The 26,633-nt window shown below is 38.7% G+C and overlaps 1 protein-coding gene across 6 annotated transcripts in view; it reads right to left on the reverse strand.

The window, feature by feature from the left end:
• Window positions 1-26,633, reverse strand: part of CHD2 (chromodomain helicase DNA binding protein 2) — a 119,290-nt gene that overhangs the window by 77,211 nt on the left and 15,446 nt on the right. For 5 of the 6 annotated variants that reach the window (XM_077871034.1, XM_077871062.1, XM_077871048.1 and 2 more), the window contains 7 exons: window positions 18,548-18,779; window positions 14,419-14,505; window positions 12,663-12,724; window positions 5,807-5,914; window positions 3,693-3,833; window positions 2,325-2,458; window positions 80-305 (listed from right to left, as the gene is read on the reverse strand). In XM_077871034.1, the coding sequence (XP_077727160.1) occupies window positions 80-305; window positions 2,325-2,458; window positions 3,693-3,833; window positions 5,807-5,914; window positions 12,663-12,724; window positions 14,419-14,505; window positions 18,548-18,779 (990 nt within the window). The remainder of the gene's footprint in view (window positions 1-79; window positions 306-2,324; window positions 2,459-3,692; window positions 3,834-5,806; window positions 5,915-12,662; window positions 12,725-14,418; window positions 14,506-18,547; window positions 18,780-26,633) is intronic. The other variant, XM_077871040.1, reaches the window with a different exon arrangement.

The raw sequence follows: 26,633 nt of genomic DNA on the forward strand, positions 1-26,633 counted from the left end.
CAGCTGTGCATTCCCCACATTATTTAAAAACCTTCCCTTCCCTGAAGGCTGCAAATATCCCATGACTTTAAAAATGTACCATTGCTTGATTTCATCCTCTTTCTTCTTGAAGTTCTCTAATTTTTTGAGTCCTTTCACTTTCTGCTGCTGTAAGGATTCTTCGCTCTCCCATGTGCTGTGGATATAAGACCAACCCTTCCACTTGATAAGGTACTGGACTTCGCTTTCATCCTTTTCAGTGTCAAAGTCACCACTAGGGTCTCCATTAGCTTCAATCGCATACACAGTAGTAGAAGCTCCGGTGGCTGCAAAACAATTCAGATAAACTTTGAAAAGTGTATTAAACCAGACTCTGAAAAAGCTTCTCAAGTATGGATTCATCTGAAGAGTCTCTTTTTGGATGAAGCACAAAATACTCTGACTTAAAAATATGCACAAATTCACAAACAATACAGGATGAACAAGATCTGTAATTTCAAATATTTTCAAAGTGCAAACCCATTTTCTAAACTTTAAAATGTTTTCCAAAATTTGCTGATGAAATCAAAGAAATCCTTGTATCCAAACAAAATAAAGGTGGAAGAGAAATATCCTTTTGATTTGGTCCCTATTAACTCAGAAAACAAGTCTGTCTCTCCCAGAAATTTAAGAAAACAAAAATCCCCACCATCACCCTGTCCAATTACCCATCCACCCAAAGTACTCTGTTAACTCTAAAACTCCAATGAGGCTGGATGAAAAAAAAGACAAAGAAAAAAGAATTAGGCAATATTTCATATTTTCTACATGGAAGCTTACTTTAAAGAAACGGAGTTAGGAGACACCTCAAGTTAGATATTTAAAAAAAAAATCTTGGGATGCCTGAGTGGCTCAGCAGTTGAGCGCCTGCCTTCATTTTTTTTTTTTTTCTGTAAGAATTCATTTATTTATTCATGAGACACACACACACACACAGAGAGAGAGGGGGGGGGGGGGGGCAGAGACACACAGAGGCAGAGGGAGAAGCAGGCTCCATTCAGGGAGCCCAACGTGGGACTCGATCCTGGGCCTCCAGGACCACACCCTGGGCTGAAGGCAGCACTAAACCGTTGAGCCACCTGAGCTGCCTTTTTTTTTTTTTTTTTAAATAAAGATTTATTTGTGAGCGCCCGCCTTCAGCCCAGGGCATGATTCTGGAGTCCCGAGATCGACTCCCACATCGGGCTCCCTGAATGAAGTCTACTTCCCTCTCTGCCTATGTCTCTGCCTCTCTCTCTTTCCGTGTCTCTCATGAATAAATAAACAAAACTTACGAAATAAATAAAAATAAAAATCTTCACTGTCATCCACATATGTATTTAGCCAGTTTGACACACTTCACAAGGAGATTCAGAAACCCCTAATTAAAGGTAAATTTGTTTAATGTTTGTGAGCAAGAATCTCTGCTACATCACTGCTTTTTAAGAGATTAACATATCTTTACTATCTTAATTTTCAAGTCTCAAAGACATACAGCACATATATCCCTACATCCTCAGCAATGAAACATGAGACTGGGTCAGAAAAACTTCCATTTTCATGCAAACTGGTGCAGCCACTCTGGAAAACAATACAGAAGTTCCTCAGAAAGTTAAAAACAGAGCTACCCTACAATCCAGCAACTGCACTACAAGGTATTGACCCAAAGGATACAAAAATATGGATTTGAAGGCACACATGTACATCGATGTTTACAGCAGCATTATCAACAACAGCCAAATTATGGAAGGAGTCCAAATATCCACTGACAGATGAATGGACAGAAAAGATATGGTACATATACACAATGGAATATTAGCCATAAAAAAGAATGAAATTTTGCCATTTGCAACAACATCGATGGATCTGGAGAGTATTACGCTCAGTGAAGTAAGTCAGAGAGGGACAAGTACCATATAACTTCACTTATGTGGAGTTTAAGAAACAAAACAGATGAAAGGGGAGGGAGGGAGATGCAAATAAAAAAACAGACTCTTGACTATAGAGAAAAGCTGATGGTTAGTTGCCAAAATGGAGGCAGGTAGGCGGGGATGGGTCAAACAGGTAAGGAGAATGAAGGAGTGCACTTCTGATGAGCATGAGATGATCCATGGAAGTGCTGAATCACTATATGGTATACCTGACACTAATATTACACTGTATGTTAACTAATTAAAATTTAAATTAAGATGTGATAAAGAAAAAAAAATCCACATTTCACAACCAATGTAAGCATGGACTGAAATTCATCTCAGAGCTGAAAATACACAAGATTTGGACCTCGCTGAGCAGATATAAGAAGTAATTTGCTTCCCAAAGACACATACCTCCTTTCTTTCCCAGCCTTGAATCTAAGACCTTTTCAATAGTTTCACTGTTATCCTGCTGCTCATCGGCTCCTTCTCCAGTCATCTCAATGAGGTCATCAGAGTCGGTCTCAAAGTCATCATCTTCCTTGTAACTGCATGAGGAAAAATGCCAAATAAATGAGAAGCTACTGCTTCAGACTTAAACAACATTAAATATATCACCATTAAAGAACTATACCCTTTTGGCTCCATGTTGTCTTAAGATCAGCCACAGTTAAAGTGGGCTCAGAGTTCCTTTTTTCCTACTTAAGTAGTTATGCATGTCCACAAAGAACTGCAGGAAGGCTCACTCACAGTTCAAAATAAAACCAGACTACATTTTGTAGTGATTTGTGTAAGTAAGATACACACAACTCCAAGGACACGGCTATGCTTTCTTTTTGTGATAGGAGATCATGACCACAGAAACGAGGGAACAACTACGAAGAAAATGCATGATTAAATGAAAAAAAGTTACTCTTTTATTAAGCACAAAGGAAGCAGTTACTTCTAAGACTGAATGTTTGAACCCTGTATTTTACCAGTGAACAGAATATGAAATTTAGGTATTCTCAAAGTGTTGAAAACTACAACTAACATACTTCCTGGTAATAAAATATTAAAATGTAACCTCCTACAATAAATAGGCAACAAACGGTTTGGGAGTTACATGTGAGAAAAACACTCCTGAATGTACAACAAGTGCAGGAGGAAGAAGGGCTAACTATATGTCAGCATACTCCGCACCTAATCCCTAGCTGTGGCATCATACCTGGACACATGGACAGGTTAGGATCTCCAGGACTTAGCTTCACCATCTCTAAGTAGACCAGAAGAAACCTGTGTATCTTCTAGAAGAAAATAAAATGCCCTTCGACTCCTATAAAGTAAAATCTTGATGCCTGCATGTGTCCCTTCCAGTGTTTTATTTCCTACTAATGTTTCATACCCTATTAGAAAACTTAATAAAACTATGGCACCCAAGTATGTAAGGTGACCCTCAGGAGAATCTGATTAAAGGAGCAATTTAGAAGTGAGAATACAATCCAAGCATCTTTCCTGAGAAAGGATGATATGAAATGAAGACAGCATCACTAAGTCATCTCAACAGAACATAACCTGAAGCAGTTTTCTTTCCACAAATGAAGGTCTGAAATAAGTCACTGCTATTCCTTCCACATTCCCACTGGTCCACACCATTCCTTCTGCAAGAACTCTGATCAGATTTCTGAGCACAACCTCCAGATACAGGTCATTACTTTTGCCTTTCAAATGCAACATCCTGGACTTACCAGGACCAAGCTCTAACCAACTACACTATCACCCTCACATGAAGCCATCACCCACCTAACATTTTTAGCTGCTCTGCGCCGAGTCTGCCTCTTAGGAGCTTCATCGTCTTCATCATCATCATCAGAAGAATCCTGTCTTTTTCTCTTGCCACGCTGAGTCTTAGGCTGCTTTTTAACTCGAGGTTTGGGCACTGTTCTAAAATCAGAAAAGAAAAATGGCAAAGTTTTCACTCTATCCCTTGGTGTCTATTTCACATCTTTATAATTTCCCAGAGTAGCAGTACACAAATAAGATTAACCTGTGGAATGTCAGAAATATGTATTTCTGGGTCCCACTTGCTGAGATTCTAACTGACTAGAAAATCTGCATTTTCAACACAAAAGTGATTCTAATGCTGAGAATCCCCAATCATATACAGAAGATGCAGTGGATTCTCAGGCAATGGTTCTCAACTATTCCTCAGTGCTATCAGATATAAAAATACATACGCAACATGTTGCTGATGGTATCTCTTTGGTGGGCAATTTGAAAGTATCTATCAAACTCACAAATGTTAACAATTTTACTTCTGAGAATTGATCTTACAGATACAGGCATAATAAGGTATTCACTGTAGTACTGTTTGCAATAACAAAAGATTAGAAAAACGCTAAGTCTTCATCAACTGGGAATCAGTTCACTGAACAGAATACTAGGTAGCCACAAAAAAAAAAAAAAAAAAAAAATTCCAAGAACTGATATGAAATGATTTCCAAGAGAACAAAAGAAAAATGCAGAACAAGATGCATGAAATTCTATCTATATAAAAGGAGCAAAAGATAAGAAATCACTACACATGTATTTGTGTTACATGTGTACAAAATATACCTAAAAGACAACCTGAGAGTGCGTGCCCTTCCACAGACCAGAACAGGCTGAGGAGATGCTCCACAGGTGACTCCCACTTACAATCAGGATTGGAGGCCACAGCCCAGATACTCTCAGAAGGAAATTCCCAAATATTCTACCCATGGTAGAAAGGTGAAAGGAGGTAGAGGGAGATGGAAACTCAAAACCCTGTTTCTCTTGTACCTTCCACAAACAACACTACAGAGACAGATGATCAACTACTCAATAAATGACAGGTAAACTCTAAAAGAGAAAGCTAAAGTAGCTTCCTAGTCCTGTGAGCTTAAATTTGGACCAAAAGAGACCAAACTCAGATGACAAATTTCCCTGCTGGGGTGGGACTGGTGTACAATATCCTAAGTCAGAAGTAGGCAAATGTTTTGCCACAAATGGCTAGCACATAATAAACATTTTTGGCTTTCCCAGACAAGAGGCAAAACTGAGGCCACTACACAGGTACTTACATAACAAGGGAAAGTAAGTTTTCATACAATGTTTATTAACAAAACTCAATCATCACTCAGTACACATACTGTGATACACAGCTAATAAGAACAGAATTCTTTTTGAATTAATTTCACTTAACTGAGGTTCAAATTTAGTGTTCCCTATCATCAAACTATAAATGTTTATTTACAAAATCTATACTTAACTTGCAAGCCCTACAGAAATAGGTGGTGAGTAGGATCTGGCTATCAACCCCATCCTAAAGCAATACTGAGAGGTAAATTTCCCTGCTATTTTTCTCTGCCTCCCACCTTCCTTTTCCCAACAGCAGTACCTCTCTCTGCTACTGACATCTGACCAAAAATTACCAGTCTCTTGCCACCTCGGCCTACTTCTTTCTCTGCACAATCAGATTCTCTGCTTAATGCTAGATTCTAAGAACAAGGTAATAGTGAAGAATGTGTTCAACCAGCCAGTGTTTTAAACTTAGGAATGTCTTCTCCCCAAAAGAGCCTGCACGCTACACAAATACACAGGGAGGTTTTTTAAAAGCAGAAGATATATCCACCCCTAATAACCAGTATGCCATGGGTAAGAAACAGAAGCTTTGCCCTGCACAACATACCATGCAAATACCCAGTCAAGTGTAACATCCCCATCATCTAATCACTTGCTAACGAGGTAGCCCAGCAAGAAGTGAACCAGACTTCCAAAGCCCAGAATCGTAACATGTATCCCATCCATTAAGGCTGTCGTTCTAAGCACTGCATCATCCTCCATCTAACGCAAATTAAGCGCCACCAGAAGCAGAGATCTTCAAGTAAACACTGCACCTTCTGGGGACAGGTCTTCTGGCTTTCACTTTTTTTTGCTCTGCTTCGCTCTCTGCACTGGTGCCTTGCTCCTGTTCATCTTCTGAGGGCTCCCGTTTCCATTTTTCTCTGTGATCAAAAGCAAAGCAAAATGATTTTTTTTCTAAAAGAACTCCTGAAGATAATATAGTTTGAAGAACCTGACAAAATTAATTTCAACTGTACTCTCCAAAAGGCAGAACATGTATGTTTTAGTATTATAGCTAAAGTTTATTCTAGCTCCACTTAAATTCTGGCTGTTATTATCTTTTCCTATTTTTTTCTCTGGTAACAAAAATAAATGAAAATGGAAACTGAAGAAGTATTTTTTAAACTATTCTGGGTGGGGGGGAAGCAGTTAAATTTCTCATATTCTACTTTTATTTACTATTATTTTTATTTACTACTATTCTTGAACAGATTGAAGCTGTAATATAAATTAGACCAATAGTTCTCAAATTAAGATGATCAGAACCACCTAAAGGACTTACTAAACAAATTTCTGGACCACAGCCACAGTTTCTGATTTAGTACGTCATTAATAAGTGGCTTAAAAATTTGAATCTTAACAAATTCAAAGCTGATGCTAATACTGGTTATAGACTCATTCTAGAACTACTATGCTACATATTTTAACATCTTTAAAATATATTTGATTAAACAGTCTCTAAAAGTATTTTTCACTAGTAAACCTACTACCTACTAAATAATCTGTTCAGCTAAAAATGCAGTTTTTAGTAATTATTAGATACAGCAGGTGTTCCTTTGCTCCTTGAGATCTCAGAGGACATTCAAGAGCCATCCATACCTTATAGGTCTTTCCTACCACCCCAGTTTTTGAGGTTTACTTAAAGACCAAATGTGGGACTTAGCTCATTTCTAGAGAAGAAGGAACATATAATCGCCACTGGGCATGAAATACCCAAAAGAAAAACGACACTGAAACTCAAAGCCAAATACCTGAGATTTTGTTTTGTTTGTTTCTTTTGTTTATTTGTTTTTTAAAAGATTTTATTTATTTATTCATGAGAGACACACAGCGAGAGAGAGAGAGGCAGAGACACAGGCAGAGGGAAAAGCAGGCTCCATGCAGGGAGCCCGATGTGGGACTCGATCCCAGGAATCCAGGATCACACCCTGGGCTGAAGGCAGGCGATAAAGTACCTGCCGGGCTTCCCAGTACCTGAGATTTTCCAAAACAATTACCTCTGTGCCTCTGGGTCCATGACTAGGAAATAAGCTTATACTAAAGACAACTATTAGAGAATCACAAAGTCATTCTTCACAGGAGAATAGGTCAAAGGAATAATGGAAGTTTATTGCCAGAAGGTGGCTTATGTACCAACTCCTGAGCCACCCTACACCTAAGTGAATGGAGACTCTAGGATGAGTGAGAAGGCAGCAGAGCAGGTCTATGTACAGCACTCGAGTTCAACTGGCATGTTTGTTTAATACCCATTGCCCTGGGAGTAGGGGACTGCTTCTGGGCAAGCCCACTTCTGCTCATCTTTGTACCAGAGCTTACCACAAAGGCAAACAAATGGAGGGAGATACTCCTTTGTTAAGTAAAGAAATAATTTAAAAATAAACCCTATCAGTCTAACAGACAGGTAGGTACTTTGGAAGCAGACTGCTAAGACACTGAGGCATATTAATGTTGCCTAATATCCTTCCATCTCTCTTAAAAACAAACACCTCCTTCTGTCTAACTACTCTCTGGGCACCTGTCTTAGTCTCCTTTCTAGAACTTAGTACAATAAATGTTTGCTGAGGAATCAAAGGAATAGAAGGGGATGGTTAGGAAGGAAGGAGGGAAGATGTCTCCAGGTGCTGGGGGATTGGTACATGCAGCTACAATCTTCCTTAGACCAAGTCCAGAACAGTTAACCTCTTGGAAGGGGCTCACATAGCCTAAGTAGAGATGTGACTTCACAGGAAAGAACCTGGAGAGAACATAAACAACTAAGATGTAAGGGAGAGCGGGTCAGATGGGAAAGATCCACAGTCAAATATTAACTGTAATTTACATAACTCCACAGGAACTGAGAATCTAAATCTGGGCAGCTAAGGAGGTCCACTTCTACAACTTTAAGAGACTAAAATGGCAGTCAACTTGACAGAATCCATGCTAAGGCTAGAGTTTTCTACTTAAAATTGCAGGTTTATATACTTATGGACAATCAGGAAGACTCAGAATCTTCCAGTATGAGAAATGTACAAAAACTGAGCAAATAAACTGGCCCAAAGGCTTCCTCTTAAAGAAGGAAACCAAAGCCCAGTGAAAACAAGGTGTTTGTCATAACATGTCAAACCTCCAGCCATCCTTCTCTCCATCATAACCCACTGAAGACCACAGAAATCAGGAAACACCAGGCTTGCACATTCTGGGAGGATCTGAACTCAAAGGCTTAAAAGGCCTAATTGGGTTAGTTTGCACATATATTTGAAATTGGCTGGATTGTTTTAAATTTTCTATTAACTTTCAAGAACAGGAGGAAAAGTAAGTTACGTAAGTCACTTTGTATAAAGAGATGAGAAAAGTGATCAGTTACAAAACGATTTACTTCTCAACCTTGTAGATGTCAAGGGCTCTCCTAGATCACTGGTTTCTTATACATAATACAAATTTTATGGGGATCCCTGGGTGGCTCAGAGGTTTAGCACCTGCCTTCAGCCCATGATTCTGGAGTCCCGGGATTGAGTCCTACATCAGGATCCCTGCGTGGAGCCTGCTTCTCCCTCTGTCTGTGTCTCTGCCTCTCTCTCTCTCTGTCTCTCATGAATAAATAAATAAAATTTATGAGGATGACTCCTTGACTATGCCATACACTACAAGTCAGAGTACAATGAGGAGTTATCCAAAATACAATATTGTAATTAAAATTTTTTTTGTATTTCAAAGGAGACTTGAATTGCCAGACCCAGCTCTAAGAGAGCATCATGAGATTCCCTAAGATTCCCTAAAGGGGAATCACTGTAATTTTTTCTTTACCAAAATTGTCAGAATTGGGGAGAAAAATATTAAGATTTAGCCACTGAGGCCCCAAGACAATGTAAATAGACATAAAAAAGTGAGAATCCAAGCTAACTAGGAATAGTTTTCTTCCTTTATTGGAAAAAAGGTGTTCAGCAGAACACAGACCCTAAGACACAAATCAAATCTAAACAGATGTGCGGGCAGCCCCGGTGGCACAGCGGTTTAGCGCCGCCTGCAGCCAGGGGCGTGATCCTGGAGACCCGGGATCGTGTCCCACATCGGGCTCCCTGCATGGTGCATGCTTCTCCCTCTGCCTGTGTCTCTGCCTCTCTCTCTGTGTCTCTATGAATAAATTAATTTAAAAAAAATAAACAGTTGTGAAAGAGGGAATGAACAAAATTCCTTTGTAAATAAAACAGGCCTAAACTCTGGCCAATAATTAATGATACTTTTCTTAGTAACTATCTGTAAGAGCCCAAAGAAGGCGATTCCTTTCTCCTCTACATTAGAAGGCAGATCAGGAAAAGAAAAAAAGAACTGCTTAAATTTCAGTTATTTTCAGTACATTTTCCCAGAGAGAACCCCATTCAGGAGCAAGTTCCAATGAAAAATGATAATCTGGGGCTAACAGATTCTCCTCCACTGTGTCATGCGTTTGTCAGAGTTCCAATTCAAAGCACTAGAAAGGAAAAAATAACTCTTTCCTCCAGGAGAAAAACTTCAAGTGATTTATAGCTAACACATTTTTTTCTTATTCCAGTTGGAGAGAAGATTCTAGAACAATTCTAGAGAGTAGTTTGAAGCACTGAAGGGACCATAATGAGTCAGCAAAAATCCTATACAACACTTCACAAACTTGGACAACATTAATAAGTACTGCATGGAAGGGGATCCCTGGGTAGCTCAGCGGTTTCGCGCCTGCCTTTGGCCCAGGGAGCGATCCTGGAGTCCCAGGATCGAGTCCCGCATCGGGCTCCAGGCATGGAGCCTACTTCTCCCTCTGCCTGTGTCTCTGCCTCTCTCTCTCTCTATGTCTATCATAAATAAGTAAAAATAAATATTAAAAAAAAAAGTACTGCATGGAAGAGAGTTCAGTGATCAAAACAGCAGGAGTAGGTTAAATAAAATTTAAAAATTTATTGGTTTATATGACTAGGTCAGGGGTTATAATCTCAAATACCCACTGAGGCCAGGTAAGGACTCTAAATGGGGTCAAATGGAGAACCCCCAAGTCCATCAGAAGGTTACAAAGACTACTGTTACGGGGGCCATCACTAACAGATTTTCTAAGAAGCACCTAGAAATCTGGATTCTTAAGCATCATTTCTCAAATTTTTAACATTGCCAACTAATTTTAAAAATGTTCCCAATATTGTACAGAAGCATTATACTGCTTTACTTCTACATTTTTAAAATGCGAATTCACATTATGACTCTGGGGAGTTAATCCCTATGACTCTATTCTTCAAAAATGTCAAGGTCATAAAAGCAAAGTGTGAAAGCACTGTGAAAGTGCTCTAAGGAAACATGACCAATAATACACCACATCTAACCCCAGACAAGACGCTGCAGTGGCAGCCTGAAAAGTTATAAAAAGACATTATTGGTTCAATTAACAAAATGTGAATATGAACTACACAAAGAATTTTAGGAAAGTTAAATCTATATTAAAACTATTCTGTGCTTATGAAAGAGAATATTCTTCTTAGGGAGTCCACACTTCAGTATTTAAAGATAAAAGGCCATAATGTATGTCAATTTTAGTCTTACATGGTTCAGAAAAAAATATTATGTGCATGCATACATGTATATATATACATATAATATATACACACACACAAAGAAAGCACCAACAATAAAGCAAATGGGGCAAAAATGTTAACCAGTGTAATTCTACGCAAAGTACACAGGCATTTCTTATACTATTTTTATTCTTAGAACTTTCATAAAGTTACAATTTCAAAAAAACAAAAACGTTAACAAAAATAGCTCCTTTTAAAAAGCTTCAAAATCTGTGTGAGTAGTTTGCAGGGTTTCAGAAAAGCATTTCCCTGTGCTAATATTTCAGAATCTCCGCTCCCTTGGAGTCTCTCAATTCTGAAATCCGTTGTGCCCACACACTAGGTTCTGTTAAGCTTGCTCAGGTAATAGAGGGCCCCTTGTAGTGCTATGCCTTGAAACTATAGCACCTCCTCTAATTCTACGAATTAAACGGACTCAGAAGAGCTCCCCATAAGCCCCAGTTCCCAACCTGCCGCCCAGATGATGGCAAGAAGGGAGGCTAGCCCAGTGCCCCAACAAATATGCCTGATAGGAACTCCTCAGCTCCCACTAAGTTCCTAAGGCCCGGGGTGGGGAAGCAGCCTTACAGAACATACACTTCCCTAGGAGGAACTAAGGTTCTACTCAGGGGAAAGAAGGTCTCTGAGGGCCATCAACTTTAGAAAACTCTTAGGATTGACAAAAGGAAAAGAAGTACAGGGGCCAGTGGGCTTTCTGTACACCCAGAGAAGGCCATTAAAGCAGGATGTGGAGGTTTTCAAGCACAGCACCACTTAGATCCCTGCCAAGAGACCAGTAGAATATAGCCAGATGGTGGAGGAAAGAGCATATGCATGGACTTCCCAAAAGGCCCCAAAAGGCCATTAGACCAAAATAAGTCCCCCAAGCAGGCCATGAGATTGGAGTAGAACAAAAGCCTTCTAAGATGCCAAGAAATACAGGCTTGCCTACAGTTTTTCCTCCAAATCGAACTAAATACTTAAAACACAAATGAAAATTGCAGGTGTTCTGGGGATGGCAAAACTACTTGACTTTTCTTAGCATAGTTTCCAGCAACCCTGTTAGGTTGGCAGAACAAGTATTACTCTATTTTAGAAATGAGAAAAAGAGTTTAAAAAATTCAAACTCCTTTGCCTTAGGCCAAATACTTATTATGCAGAACTAATATTTTAGTCCTAATATTTAGGACTCTATTTTAAGATGCCACAATTATTTACCACAAGAGACCCCTGAATTTATCTGCCAGGTGGTGTTTGGTCTTTGTTTTAAGATTTTATTTATTTTTTCATGAGAAACACACAGAGGAAGAGAGAGAGGCAGAGACACAGGCAGAGGGAGAAGCAGGCTCCATGTAGAGAGCCTGACGTGGGACTCGATCCCGGGTCTTCAGGATCACACCCTGGGCTGAAGGCGGCATTAAACCGCTGAGTCACCAGGGCTGCCCTATCTGCCAGGTTTTTAATATCTACATTTTCAAGTGCAGTCCCTGAGGAGACAGGCTGTAGAATTCAAACTGTCAGAGATCCATACCCGCTCCAAATAGGACTTTTAAATTCCCCCTCCCCCCCAAAAAGGGCAAATTATTTTTCACCTTAAGTAGAATTTATAAAATTTAAAAATTATATATAATCTAGGTCCTAAAGGAATTTCACATAAGCCCAAGAATTAAAATTTTCTAGCTTGTGAACTGCAGTATTAAAATCATATGGTAATAAGATGAAATTTCACACTACATTGGGTGTCTTTGCCCAATCAATATAAATTTGCCACACCCACAAAAAGAACAAATGAAAAACAGCAAATCTAAATTTGTTCCTTGCTCAACCAGAAGAGAATCTGTGCTCATTTAAAGAAAAACAACCAGGTTAACGGGGTACCCAGGTGGCACACACACGAGACAGGGAATCTGAGCTTCAGAGACTGCCAAGGCAGCAGGTCACAGGGACAAGAGCCCATGACAGCAAGAGGAGCAGGGGGCTCTGGGACCCAGGGTGGACTACAACACAGCAATAACAGCCACAGAGAAGTGGACATTCTCGAAACTCCTGGGTGAAATAAGTGCCCCATGAAAAAACTTACTGTTTCTTCAGCTGCCTCTGGCCTCTTCTTTTTGGGCTCCCACTCTCAGACCCGCTACTTGCCTTCAGTGTGTGAGGGGGGGGAAAAATGATCACAGACTTTAATTCACAGTTCTTAGGGACAACACAACCCCCTGGTTCAACAATTTACTCAATAATAACATTATTCAGTATGAGCTTCTCAGACAAAAGAAATCTGTGTTTGGTGGTTCTCATTCTTATTTTCCTTTGAAAATTAGTTACAATGTGGTTACCTCTAACACCAGGAAATATTTCTCTCCGCTTACTTCTACAAGGCACAGTCTGATAAAATTCTCTGTGATAATGGAAATGTTCTTTCTGTCTCTGCAGGGTTCAATCTAGTGACCAGCAGCCACGTGTGACTGCTGAGCCCCTGAATGTGTCTAGTGCGACTAAGGAAAGGTATCTTTCCTTTTACTGGACTTTAATTAATACAAATTTTAAAAGCCACATGTTAGTGGCAACCATACTGGATATTGCAGATCTAGAATATCATGTGAAAATGCCACATCTAGTGTACCATTAAAGGTGGTGACCTACTGATCTACTCTATTTCAGACTCACTGAAGAGCATGTTCAATCGTCAGCCAACGGTGCTCTGATGACAGCACTAAGCCAAGGAAAGTTCATTAGTCAGAAACATCTCAAAGCTCTTTTCCCCCCAAGTTGGGCAAACTGGCAAATATTCCTATTGCTGTTAGTCTTGTGCCCTAGCGGGAACCTGTTAATTTACACAAAAAAAGGGAAAAAAGACTGACACAACCATGCGACTGGTTGTTAAACATAGGGTCAGGAATCTAATCCTAGACACTATGGAAAAAGAAAGCTGAGGCAAACCAGCTCACAGGTCATCAAAAATAAAACACCTTGAATGCAATGTGGATGTTAACAGTCCAGTTGATCTGTAAAGTACATTTACCAAAACCCACCTCCACTCACTAACCTCTGGATATTAATATTTAACTTTCATCAGAAAGATGTTACAAAGTTAAGAATAGCAAAGTCCTCCTAAGAATGCAGGAAGGGGGTATTTCACTGAGACATAAAAGAGCATCTCTTCAGACTGGTCTATAAAATATAGAGGTAAAAATTGATAAAAAATACCACACAAATTGAGAAAGATGAGGAAAGTCTGATGCTATAGAAACCACAGAACCCAATACATAATACCAATTTTTTTAAAATCATCAATCTATTTAATCTCTCTCAATTATATCCGAGTAAATATGTGTGAAATATAGTACACACTAAAAACGGAAAGTAAACTTAAATAATTAGTTAAAACACATTACTTAAGTTAAACAAACTCTCCTTCCCTTCTCAGAAATAGATCTGAAAGTATGTCCATTATCACATTTACCACGCAAGTGACTCTTTAACAAAATATAGATTTAGAAACTAGGTATTTTAAAGGTAAACCTGTTGAGATAATCAATTTCACTTGAAATCCATAAACATTAAAAAAAAATGAAAATACAAATGTGAAACCAATACTGTAGAATACTCTAACACTCTCCTAAAATATTATGACAATATAATCTTTCTGGGAAAGTTCTTTCTTTAAAAGCCACCTGTGGTTTTCCTCGCAGTTCTAGGTTGAAAAACCTCACATAAGAGTCACTTAACTGAGGTATAATGTTCAGTCATGTTAATGATAACATACACAACCAGAGTTGAAAACGGTAAGTAAGATAAGGAATTTAAATGCATCCCCTTAAAACATTTATTTTTCTTACCTCCTCCTTAATATTAAATCGTGATGGTTCTTGTCTGCTTCGGTTTGACCGCCTAACCCCATAAACATCAGGATATTCTTCCCACATCTGTAAAATTAATAGACCATGTGTGAATCCTTTTTTCTTGATCCCCATTAACTATTTTCATCACTAGAACATGTATTTCCATCTAAGAAAATTCAAATAGCTAAGTATCAAAAGGCTTGTTTCTTACTAGCTTTGTTTAAAGATAATAAAGTACCATCTGTATTATCCTGGAACACAGTAAAGTTTAACAATGTCTCTTCGTTACTGAATGAAGTTCGTTCGAACTTAAACTACATGGCACACTGCTTACTCGTCATTAAAATATAAACAGTTAAACAATACAGAATCTTTACTGATGAATTTTAACTCCCTAATGCCTTCCAGTTTCAGCTCTTGACTGTGTATTGATCCATCTGAGAATTCAAAAAACCACCAGGGCCCCAACATGTCTAATTTTAAGTAAAACTCAGGACATTTGTGTATTTCTTTAAAATCCTCAGGATACATAACATGCCAGAAGCATGAGTAATAGTCATTTCTGACACTTAGCTACTAAGTCCTCAGAATAAGCACCACTACCCCTCATTCTCTGGAACACTCTGTTTTACTCTTCAACAGTAATTACCCTTTGCCTTCAGGATTTGATTTTCAATAACAATCCTCACTAGCAATCCAAAAAAAAAAAAAAGTAGGGACCCCTGGCTGACTCAGTCACATGCAACTCTTAATCTCAGGGTTCTGAGTTCAAGCCCCTTGTTGTATGCATGCAAAAGTTACTTAAATAAAATAAAACCTTAAAATAAAAAGATAAAGCTGAAAGGAGAGATTAGTTGGAGAAAAAGGTTTTTTTTCTTCACAATATACCAAATCATTGTATAAAAAGACTCAACAAATCTATAGAAAAAATGTAAAAAAGACCTCTAACAATGAGAGTCTATAACCCCAAATATCACTCTCCTTCCCACAGATAACTACTACCAAGTGTATCATATATTCTCTTAATGAAATCAGTCACAAGGAGCCAAAATGAATTTGGATGGGCTGTGGAACACTGAAATGAAGATGTTAAAAAAATGTGGAAGAAATGCCTGATAGCTAAGATTAGAAATGGGAGTTTGTTGTCAAAATACAGGTGACAGCTAATATATCATTAAAATATTTACAAAGTGAGGCCAGAGGAGAAACCACTGGTTGAGACTCATGCAGTATGTGCAAAAATGGACCCCAAAAAAGACAAAATTGATGAAAGACAACCCAGAAAAACAGAATGTCACTCAGGCAAGGGAGGATATTGCCAAAGTACCTTTAAAAAAAAAGAAAAAAAGCCAAGTAAGCTGAAGAAAACCAAGGCCTTCAAAGAAAACAAGAAAGATGTTCCAGGAAAAGTCATTTTAGAAAAAGAATCCAATTTAATTATGTAATCCAGTGTTCTCAGTTTATAAAAGTGACAAATCCATAATTGCCTTAAAATAATCTGAGAGTGGAGAGGACAAAAGGTCCAACCAGAAAGAGTTAGGAATAATCAAGTGGCAGAAAATGTAGGCGACAGAGGCAGAACACTGAACAAATCTAGAAGAGAAAGGAAGAGGACAAAAAAGTTTACTGTAGCCATGCCAACCCCAACCTCGACCCCTTTTCAGACTTTTGCTAGAGCTATGAAATTACTTTACTCAGCACAGGTATTTTAAGCTTTTATAAACTGGGACAGCTATATCACTTTAAAAACCCTACATTTATTAGTTTTATCGTTTTAGATATTAGGCATTCAGGTTCAATTGCTGGGACTGTATTATAGGAGATACTATAATATACACACACTAAAATCATCCTGAGTTCATCTCTGTCCTTTTGAGGGCTACAATATCTAATCCAACCCTTCAATTAGAGAGCTACCATGTAAAAGGACATGTATATAGGAAACAGAGAGCCTTCCTCAGAAATTCTCATTTTAGAATAGTATCATTAAAGTCACAATCCAATCCTTCTAACTGGTTAGTACATCCATCCATTTGTTAATCTTACTACTAACTTTTTGGAATTGATCACTTTAATTTTGAAAGTTTATCTGAAAGTTTCTGCCTGAAGCCATACTTCTATTTTGAAATCGATCTTAGCAATGATTTCCCTTCTTTTTTAGTTATCTTTTATTTTTTTATATAAAGTTATATAAGGTCTTAAAACTTAACAGCTGTGAATCCTGGTGGTCAACACAGTTTCAGTGAAGTTTTAAGCACTATGTTAAGTAATGGCGTCTGTTTTCCTTTAATCTCTGCAAGTTAAGAACGCTCCACTGCACAGATGGAAGTTATATTCAGATTTTTTCCTTCCTTTACCATTCCTTCAAAAGTGTATTGTGGTGTTCTGAAAAGAGCACTTGATCTAGATGCAGAGAAAACCAGGCTCCAACATGACACATGACACACTGAAGATCAAGATCACACAAGCAATGCCTTCTGCTACAAGCCTGCGTAATAAGTCTCTGAGGTTAGTGATACTCAGAGCAAAATCTCTAAGTGGTGCTTCTACATGCAGGGTCTTTTTGAATTCTCTCTGTGAAAGGTCCACCCACACTGAGCAGACAACACGGTGCAATAACTTTAGTATCTGAAAGTCACTCCTCTGTTGAGTGAAGCAACAAGGATAGCTCTCATTTCCCTACCCGTCACAGCACATCTGTTGAAGCTATTCTACAGAACCTGCAGGTAATTTAAAATTGTCTGTACAACTACAAAAATCTGAGACCTCAGAAGACTTCTATCTTAGAAGAATAAAAACTGATGTAGCATAATAGCTTTTAATTTCATTAGGCCATTTTATTTTTAAATTCCTAAAAGAATATTCTTTTGTATTTTCAGTGATTCAAATGCAATGGTCTCAACAAAATTTTAAAAGATCAGCTGTATTCTTGTGATTAATTAGGTCAAGTCATTCATTTTTCACCAAAAGGAATGCACTCCAAAGTTTGTGCATCAATGAGAGCACACTCTGCATTTCAATTTTGTCTCTTTGCATTCTTTGCTAGAAGACTCTTCTGTTGGGATGCCTGGGTGGCTCAGTGGTTGTGCATCTGCCTTCAGCTCAGGGCATGGTCCCAGGGTCCTGGGATCGAGTCCCACCTCGGGCTCCCCTCGAGGAGCCTGCTTCTCCCTCTGCCTCTGTGTCTCTCATGAATAAATAAATAAAATCTTAAAAAAAAAAGAGAGAGAGAGAGAGAGAACTCTTTTGTTAAGTGAACAATACCTACATTGCCTAAATGCAGATAACTTTTTTCCTATGAGAAATATTTTTCTTCCATCCTTCAGATAAGAAAAACTGCCCTTATTCTTTTTTTTTTTAATTTTTATTTATTTATGATAGTCACAGAGAGAGAGAGAGAGAGAGAGAGAGAGAGGCAGAGACACAGGCAGAGGGAGAAGCAGGCTCCATGCACCGGGAGCCCGACGTGGGATTCGATCCTGGGTCTCCAGGATCGTGCCCTGGGCCAAAGGCAGGCGCTAAACCTCTGCGCCACCCAGGGATCCCAACTGCCCTTATTCTTAAATTATCATCCATCACTAAGCTTTACAACTGCATTGCATAATCATCTGTCAGTGATTCTCTCTGGTATTCTTCAGTATTGACTATTACCTTTTTTAAATGTTAAAAACCAAACTATAGGGGCACCTGGGTGGCACAGTCCATTAAGTGTCCAACTCTTGATTTCAGCTCAGGTCATGATCTCAGGGTCATGAGATCAAGCTCCATGTCCAGCTCCATGCTGGGTATGGAGCCTGCTTAAGATTTTCTTTCTCTCTCTTTCTCTCCCTCTCTTTCTGCCCCTCCCCCTACCACTCACTCTAAAAAGACAAAAAACAAAATTATAAAAATTTGTCCTTTTGCCTTGTAATTTGACAGATCATGTAATTTTCCTTATGGCCTTGTGTCTACTATATCAAATAGCAGGAGAGAATGCAATCTCTGTTTATACCCACAGACAGTATATTATTACAAAAGGTGACTATAGTTTTCATTATCCAGATCCACTGAGTTTTCCATGGGAAACAAAGGTCTGCTAACTGGTCCTAGCTAGCAGCACATTTTTAATGTACAGCAAAGTAGATACCTTCTTCACATCAGCTATCCGTTCCTTCTTAGAGGCAGGCTTCTCTTTGGCTTCTGGAAGGACTGGCTGGGATTTAGAACCCGCCGACTCGCTTTCAGATTCCGATTGGCTCTCTGAAGACTCAGAACTGCTATTTGACTCACTGCCATGTCCGCTTCCTGGATCGCTGCCCTGCTCACTCTCCGACTGGCTGCCTGAGTCTGAACCGGAAGCTTCTTCAGATGCTGAGTGACTTAAGTTAAAAAAAAAAAAAAAAAAAAAAGACTTAAGATCCACCATATAAATCTGTTTTTAAAAAATTCCACATAAATCTATTTTTAAAAAGCAGTAAAATGACAGCAAAGAATAATTCTGGTAACACAAAATCAAAATCTTCAAATTCAGATTTATATTCTTAATATTGCAAATAATGTTACCATCATCATTCCCAACATCCCTAGTAGCTACCATTTCCTGAGTGGTTAGATGATGGTATATACCATTTAATTTATATAGATTAAATCTTTTACAAAACTCAAAATGAAGCTCAGATATAATTAAGCAAGTCTCCCAAAATGTCATAGGCAGGATTTGAAACCAGATCAGTCTGGATCCACTAAGTCTTATTTGTTCTGTATCAGTCTCTTCCTCCTCAAGACAACTCTACCCCCACACACAAAGGAAAAAACCAACATAGAACAAAACCAAGGCAAAGTTACCCAAAGAGTAAGAATGCAATCTGGTTGCAATTATCCAATCGGATTCAGGTTCAATTATCTGATTTGAACCTGTTCTCAACAACAGGTTCAAATCAGACTCATCTGGGGAGCAGTATGAAAACATACACATTAACCCCAACCAGAGGTCCTGCCTTGCAATCTCTGGCAACGGAGTTCCAGGCCTGGTAGACTTAACAGAAAAAAATAAACACAAAGAGCATTCGGAGTCTGATGTGAATCCAATAAAGACCCACTATGGACTAGCATACATCCCACCCCTTCCTCATTCCAAATACCCCTCTAGAAAGAGCAACCTAAGGAGGCACATGATAGCAAAAGCCACAAAACAGAAATATCAGAAGGGGATGGAAGATGGGAGTATCAACCCTGGGAGCCAAGTAGGCAATATACCCTCCCCATAAAGTAAAAAAGCAATTCAGGGGCACACTGGTAATAGTGAAGTTACTTTAAAGGGAAAGACCTAAACTGGGTAGACTCCACAAGAAGACCTGGGCAGTTCACAGAACTCTTCTGCTTAGAGTCAGAGCACACAAAGGGAGGCAAGTAGCAACCCAGAACCCAGGGTTAATAGCCACTTAACAGAAGGGGCCTGGTGTTTAGGAAGCAGGAGAGAAAAGACATGTGGCATGAAGCCCAAGGGGGTAAAGAAGGGAAGCTTTGAATTTACCACCACTGTACCTTCCCAACTAGAAATGAGGGCCTATCACTTGACAAACATGTCCACAAAACGGGTAAGACAGTACACTGGGGACTGGGATTGACTCCCCAAATGCCATGTGACACACAGTACGCACATTAGAGCACAGCAGCCTTTTAGTAAAGATAAGGAAGTAATTAATCAGCGACATTGAAGAGGGGGTAAGGGTGTTGGAGGCGGAGGGGTGCGGGGAAGAAGGGTAAAACCACATATTAATTGCCTAATCATCTAACAGGTACCCAGCATTATTCGAAGGACTTTATATGTATTATTTTGCTTATTACCCAGAACAACCCTATTAGGAATCAGTATCCCCATGCAAAGGACGAGAGAAATGAGACAGCAGGGCTGGGATTCCCCCCCACCCCCTGCCCGCCCCCAGCTTGGCTCTAATGCCCATATCCTTTATTTTACCACAGGAGTTCAAAACTTTAGCGACTCAGAAAATAAAACTTTCCCCTGTTATACTATGTCCAAAACCAGTCAGGCACCCCAGTAATAAGTGACTCAACACTGCTAAGGTCTCATTAGACTCCCTGGCCCTCCGGACAGTAAAAGCCAACTAATCCAGCTGACTATGGCATCATAAATCACTTATTCTCTGTGACCAAGCATAAGGTGGTCACTTGGCAAATAATAAAAAGACGAAGGCTGGACAGTATAGCAACAAGTGCAGGCTTCAGCATCGACGGCTCAGGTCTTAGTCCTAGATCTCTCCCCCATGGCACTTTGTAAACCGTGCCATCCTGGCAAGGTTATGATATGAGAGCACTAGAGGGCAGACAGGACACCAGGACCCTATAAATGACAAGACCTTACCAAACATTAGGATTTCCAGACTTTCACTTCCCAGCTCTTCTAACACAAAGTTCTCCCCAGCTAGCACTCATTAGTGAATCAGTACCACACAATTTATGGCACTAGTTGGAATTTATTACCTTTGCCTCCATTATTTGCTCAGTTTTAAAGGTACAGAGGCAGCTCCAGCATTTCTGCACCAGAAGAATTTAGAAAGAAACTCCTTTCCACTTAAAAAAGTGTTAGGAATGTACCTGGAGGCTGCATTTACATAGCCAAAGGGGCTGAGTGATTAGAGAGGCCTGGAGGAGGAAGAGCTGGCTGCCCACCTCCCCGGGCCTGGTCCCTGGGAACATCCAGTCTCAGCATGTCCCAGGAAACCTGGCCTCCCTCTCTAAGTTCTCAAGATCTAGAATTCACCCTTCCTTCCCCCCTCACCCCCACCACTCCAGCCTTACTGAACCACTTGTACAGCACACAACACAGTCAGCCTGAGTACTGTTCACCTTCAATCTTTGCTGGTGAGGCACCTCTCCAATTCTTGAAGCCTCAGGCATTACCTTCTCTAGGAAAATTCTCCGTGGCCTCTTCAATCCTAAACTCAGCGCCTATTAAGTACTTCCATGATACTCTGCCACAGCAGTTACTGTCACTGGGAACTGAAACAGGCAGGCTCATTTTGGTCTGAGTTTCAACCACCACGCTCCACTGGCTCTCACTTTTAGCAATGACACATCTCAACCTTGAGGACAGGCGCCAAAGCCCCAGTTGCTAAACATCTAGGCTTCCTTTGCCTCTCATGTATCCCATCCTATACAAGTAACTTGGTCGTGTGTCCACCTCCTGAGAGCTAAACTGTCTTCTTTGATGTTCCCTGGGCCTGGAATGTTGGAGAAGAGGACAGGGGGAAATCACTGACTTTGCTAAAATATGCATTCATTCTGCAACCTTTTTGGAATGAATGGTTTAGTTTTCTAATTACTATACTGCTTCACTATCTCCAGACAAGAGATTAAGGCAAGAATCCCATTTTGGCAATCATCACCAGCTAAAACTGTCTCAAGACCATAGGATGTTCCATGAAATACAGAACACTCCAGCAACAAGACAGAAAATATTCAACTCTTGGGCAGCTCCGGTGGTGCAGCGGTTTAGCACTGCCTGCAGCCTGGGGTGTGATCCTGGAGACAAGGGATCCAGTCCCACATCGGGCTCCCTGCATGGAGCCTGCTTCTCCCTCTGCCTGTGTCTCTGCCTCTCTCTCTCTCTCTCTCTGAATAAATAAATAAATCTTTAAAAAAAAAAAAAAAAAACCTCTCTCTCTCTCTGAATAAATAAATCTATCTTTAAAAAAAAAAAAAAGAAAATATTCAACTCTCAAACAGAAAATCACAAATAGCATTAATCTGCTGAAGATACCAGGACAGTCCAGTTAGCTGGAAATCCTGGGAGCGTTTTGTGCTGAGATGTGATGGAAACATCCCCTGCCAGCACCCACAATAAGGGTACGTGTATACATAGGATGCCTCACTCCCTTTGACAGCCTCTATAATGATAATATGGATGCTCTATATTTTATTTAATCCGTCCCCTATTCATGAGACATTTAGGCTATTCTTAAACCATTATCTTAACCAATAAGCTACAAATATCCTTGATATACTTCCATATTTATCTCTGACTAGAATATTTAGTTTTCCAAATTGCTCACTGTAACAGACCATAAATATCCTTGTATAAGGCTTCTTGTGCAGCTGTATATTTGTGTTTGTGTAGGAAAGTGACTCTAGAAATCTAACAGTGCACACAATAGCTTTTAAGGAAAAAAAAACACAACCATGTTTCTATCAACACCTAATCTATATACACAGATACATTTTAATCACCAAACTGTTAACAGTGGTTTACTCTGTTTGATGAGTTATTTGAAGTATACTAACAGATACAATGAACTACTTGTGTAATTTCAAAAATGTATATAGATATATTAGTATGAAAATCAAACCTCTAAAAAAATAAACACCAAATTCACAATTGTACTTACCTCTAGGGTTGAGGGAGCAGATGTGATCAAAGAATGATATTGGACTGAAGCGGAGTGGCGAGTTCAGTTGTTCATTATGTAAGTATTAGTCTTTTTAACATTTAAAATGGTTCATAATAAATCCAGACAAAAGAATCAAATGCAAAGCAAGGGAAATTACCCCCAATCCAACACAAGATGAGCTAAAGATGTGAATGAAAGTAAGACTAGGTGTTTTTTAATTATTTTTGAAACCAGCAAGTCATATTTAATAAAGTAATATTCAGGAGGAAAAAAAAGGTGCTTAAGAAAAAAAAAAGGGAAGAAAAAGGATTCCCACTGCTAATGTCATACTCAGTAGTGAAAAGGCTGAAAGCTTTTCCCATCAGATCAGGCACAAGTATGCCCACTCCCAGCTCTCAGATTCAACACAGTACTCTAAGTCCTAGCTAGAGCACAATCAGGCAAGAAAAGGAAATACAATGTAACTGAAAAAGAAGTAACTTGTCTCTATTTGCAGATGACATGATTTTATAAGGAGAAAATCCTAAAAATTCAACCAAAACACTGTTAGATCTAATCAATGAATTTAGGAAAGTTGCAAGATACAAAATTAACACGCAAAAATCAGTAGTATTTCTATACACTAAAAATAAATTTTCAGAAAAAAAAAAGAAAGAAATTGATCCCATTTACAATAGCAGTACCAACCATAAAATACTTAGGACCACATTTATTAACTGAAGAGGTGAAAGATCTCTCACTCTGAAAACTATAAGACATTAATGAAAAAAATAAAAGATGACACAAACGGGGAAATGCCTGGCAGGTTCAGTCAGTGGAACCTGTGACTATCTCAGGGTTTTAAGTTCAAGCCCCACATTAGATGCAGATTATTATTTTTAAGATTACTTAAAAGTAAAAACTTAAAAAAAAAAACAACACAAATGGAAAAGTATCCTGTGTTCATAAGTTGGAAGAATAATGTTAAAATATCACTATTACCAAAAGCTAACTTTAGATTCAATACAATCCATATCAATATTTCAATGGTATTTTTTACAGAAGGAGAAAAAGCAATCCTAAAATTTATATGAAACTGCCAAAGACCCCAAGCGCCAAAATCTTGAGAAAAAAAAGAAGAGGTATCACACTTCCTAATTTCAAGCTATACTATAAAGCTACAGGCATCAAAACAGGATGGTAGTGGCATTAAAACAGAAAAATAAATCAGGGGAACAGAATCAAGAGCCCAGAAATAAACCCAGCCATACACAATCAACTAATATATACTTTTTAAAGATTTTATTTATTTATTCATGAGAGACACAGAGAGAGGCAGAGACAGGCAGAAGGAGAAGCAAAGCAGGCTCCCCATGAACTCTGGGTTCATGACCTGAGCCAAAGGCAGACGCTCAACGACTGAGCCACCCAGGTGTCTCCAATCAACAAATATTTGACAAGAAATCCAAGAAAGGGCAGACCGGTTGGCTCAGCGGTTTAGAGTCGCCTTCAGCCCAGGATGTGATCCTGGAGACCTGGCATCAAGTCCCAGGTCAGGTTCCCTGCATGGAGCCTGCTTCTCCCTCTGCCTGTGTCTCTGCATCTCTCTCTGTGTCTCTCATGAATAAATAAATAAAATCTTAAAAAAAAAAAAAAATCCAAGAAAATTCAACCGAGAAAAGACTGTCTCTTCAATAAATGGTGCTGTAATAGCTGGAATAAATCCACATGTAAAAGAATCAAAATGGACCCATATCCTACTCACTCACTCACAAAAATTAATGCAAAATGGATTAAAAACTTGAATGTAAGTCCTGACCATGAAACTCCCAAACAAAAATACAGAAATAAAGCTCTTTGAGAGCAGTCTTGGTAATGATTGTGTGGATATGATATCTGAAGAACAACAAAATCAAAAATTGAAAATCAAAAACTCAACTGGGACCACATCAAACTAAAAAGCTTCCGCACAGCAAAAGAAACCACAAACAAAATGAAAAGACAACCTACAGAATGGAAAAACATCTGCGAACTATAGATCTGATTAAGTAGTTAATATCTAAAATATAGAAAGGACTCCTAACAACTCAATACCAAAAAGCAAATACATTGAAAATTAACAAGCTAATGGGGCACCTGGGTGACTCAGTCTGGCTTTGGCTCAGGTCATAATCCCAGGTTCCTGGGACCAAGCCCCACATCAGGCTCTGCTCAGTGGGAAGCCTGCTTCTCCCTTTCCCTCTGCTCCCTCTTCATGCACATGCACTCTCTTTCTCTCGAATAAATATTTTTTTAAAAATTAATAAATTAAAAAATGAGCAAAGTACCTCAAAAGACATTTCTCCAAAGATATACAAAAAAATCAACAGGTATATGAGAAGATGCTCAACATCACTAGTCAGTAGGGAAATGCAAATTAAAGCCACAATGAGATATTACCTCACACCTATTTAGAATGGCCATATCAAACAGACAAGAGATTAAACAAGTTAGCAAGGATGTGGAGAAAAGGAAACTCTTGTCCACTGCGAGTGAATTGGTATAGTCACCATGGAAAACAGTATGGAGGATACTCAAAAAATTAAAACTAGAACTATCCAGTAATCCCACTTCTGGGAATATACCCAAAACAACAAAAACACTAATTCAAAAAGATACCTAACTCCATGTTCACATGTTCAGGGCAGCATTACTTACATAGCCAAGACATGGAAACAAACTAAGACAAATACTAAATACTGTATGGTCCTACTTAGATGTGGAATCTAAAAAAACAAATAAATAAAACAGTAACTTTTTAAAAAACTCATAGAAAAAAAGATCAAACTGAAGAGTTACTGGATACAGATGGTGGTGGGAGAGAAAACTGGAGAAAGGTATTTACAAGAGGTACAAACTTTCAGTTATAAAATAGGTAAGTACTAGGGATGTAACATACAACATGATGACTACAGCCAACACTGCTGTAGGAGATATGGGAAAGTTAAGAAAGTAAATCCCATGCGTTCTCACTAAAAGAAAAGAATTCTTCTTCTTTAGGTTACTGTATAGATGGATGGATGCTACTGTAGCAATCATTTTTTAGTATATGTAAATTAATGTATGCCTTGAATTTATACAGCGTTTTATGCCAATTATTTCCTCAGTAAAACTGAAAGAATATACTTTCTTTGTAAGAAAAAAAAGTCTTAATAAAGGTATAACAATTAATTTGCATACTTCTCTCTTAGGAGGGCAAGATTCTAAGTGTTAAAATAGAAAAGAAATATCTACAAACCAAAACACTATATTTCCACACTTAAAGCGCTGACAATCTATTTCAAAAGACAAGATTAACTATTATGCTGACTTGCTATTAATGCCTAGTTATAATAATACTAAATCATTATCAATATTTAATTGTAGCTTGTAATGCCAATTTAGACCCAGAGATGTGGAAAATCCACAAGACTTGACTAAATGGGTCAAATGGAGTTGGGGGAGAGGGGGGAGTCCTTTAAATAAGCTCTCACCTAAACAAAGTCATAACATTACCTGACTTCCGACATTAATGGTGATAAAGCAATTAAAAATGGGATATTCAGGAATCTGTCACACAGAATCCTTATGAAAAATAAGTGTATCCTAAAATCACTCAAAATCTAATTTGCAAACAAGACTTGTAATTTGGGTCTGAAAAATCACTACACAGGAAATACAATGCAAAAAAATAAATGAAAGGGACTCATCAAAACCAGATTTCTGGATTCCAATTGAAAATAAATGTTTATGAAAAAAAGTTTAACATCTCTTTTCACTTGTCGGTAGAAAAGGATTTGGTATCTCTTCAAAATCCTTTGTGAAGTT

Source organism: Canis aureus, chromosome 2 (genome assembly GCF_053574225.1).
Source record: "Canis aureus isolate CA01 chromosome 2, VMU_Caureus_v.1.0, whole genome shotgun sequence".
Taxonomy (NCBI): Eukaryota; Metazoa; Chordata; class Mammalia; order Carnivora; family Canidae; genus Canis; species Canis aureus.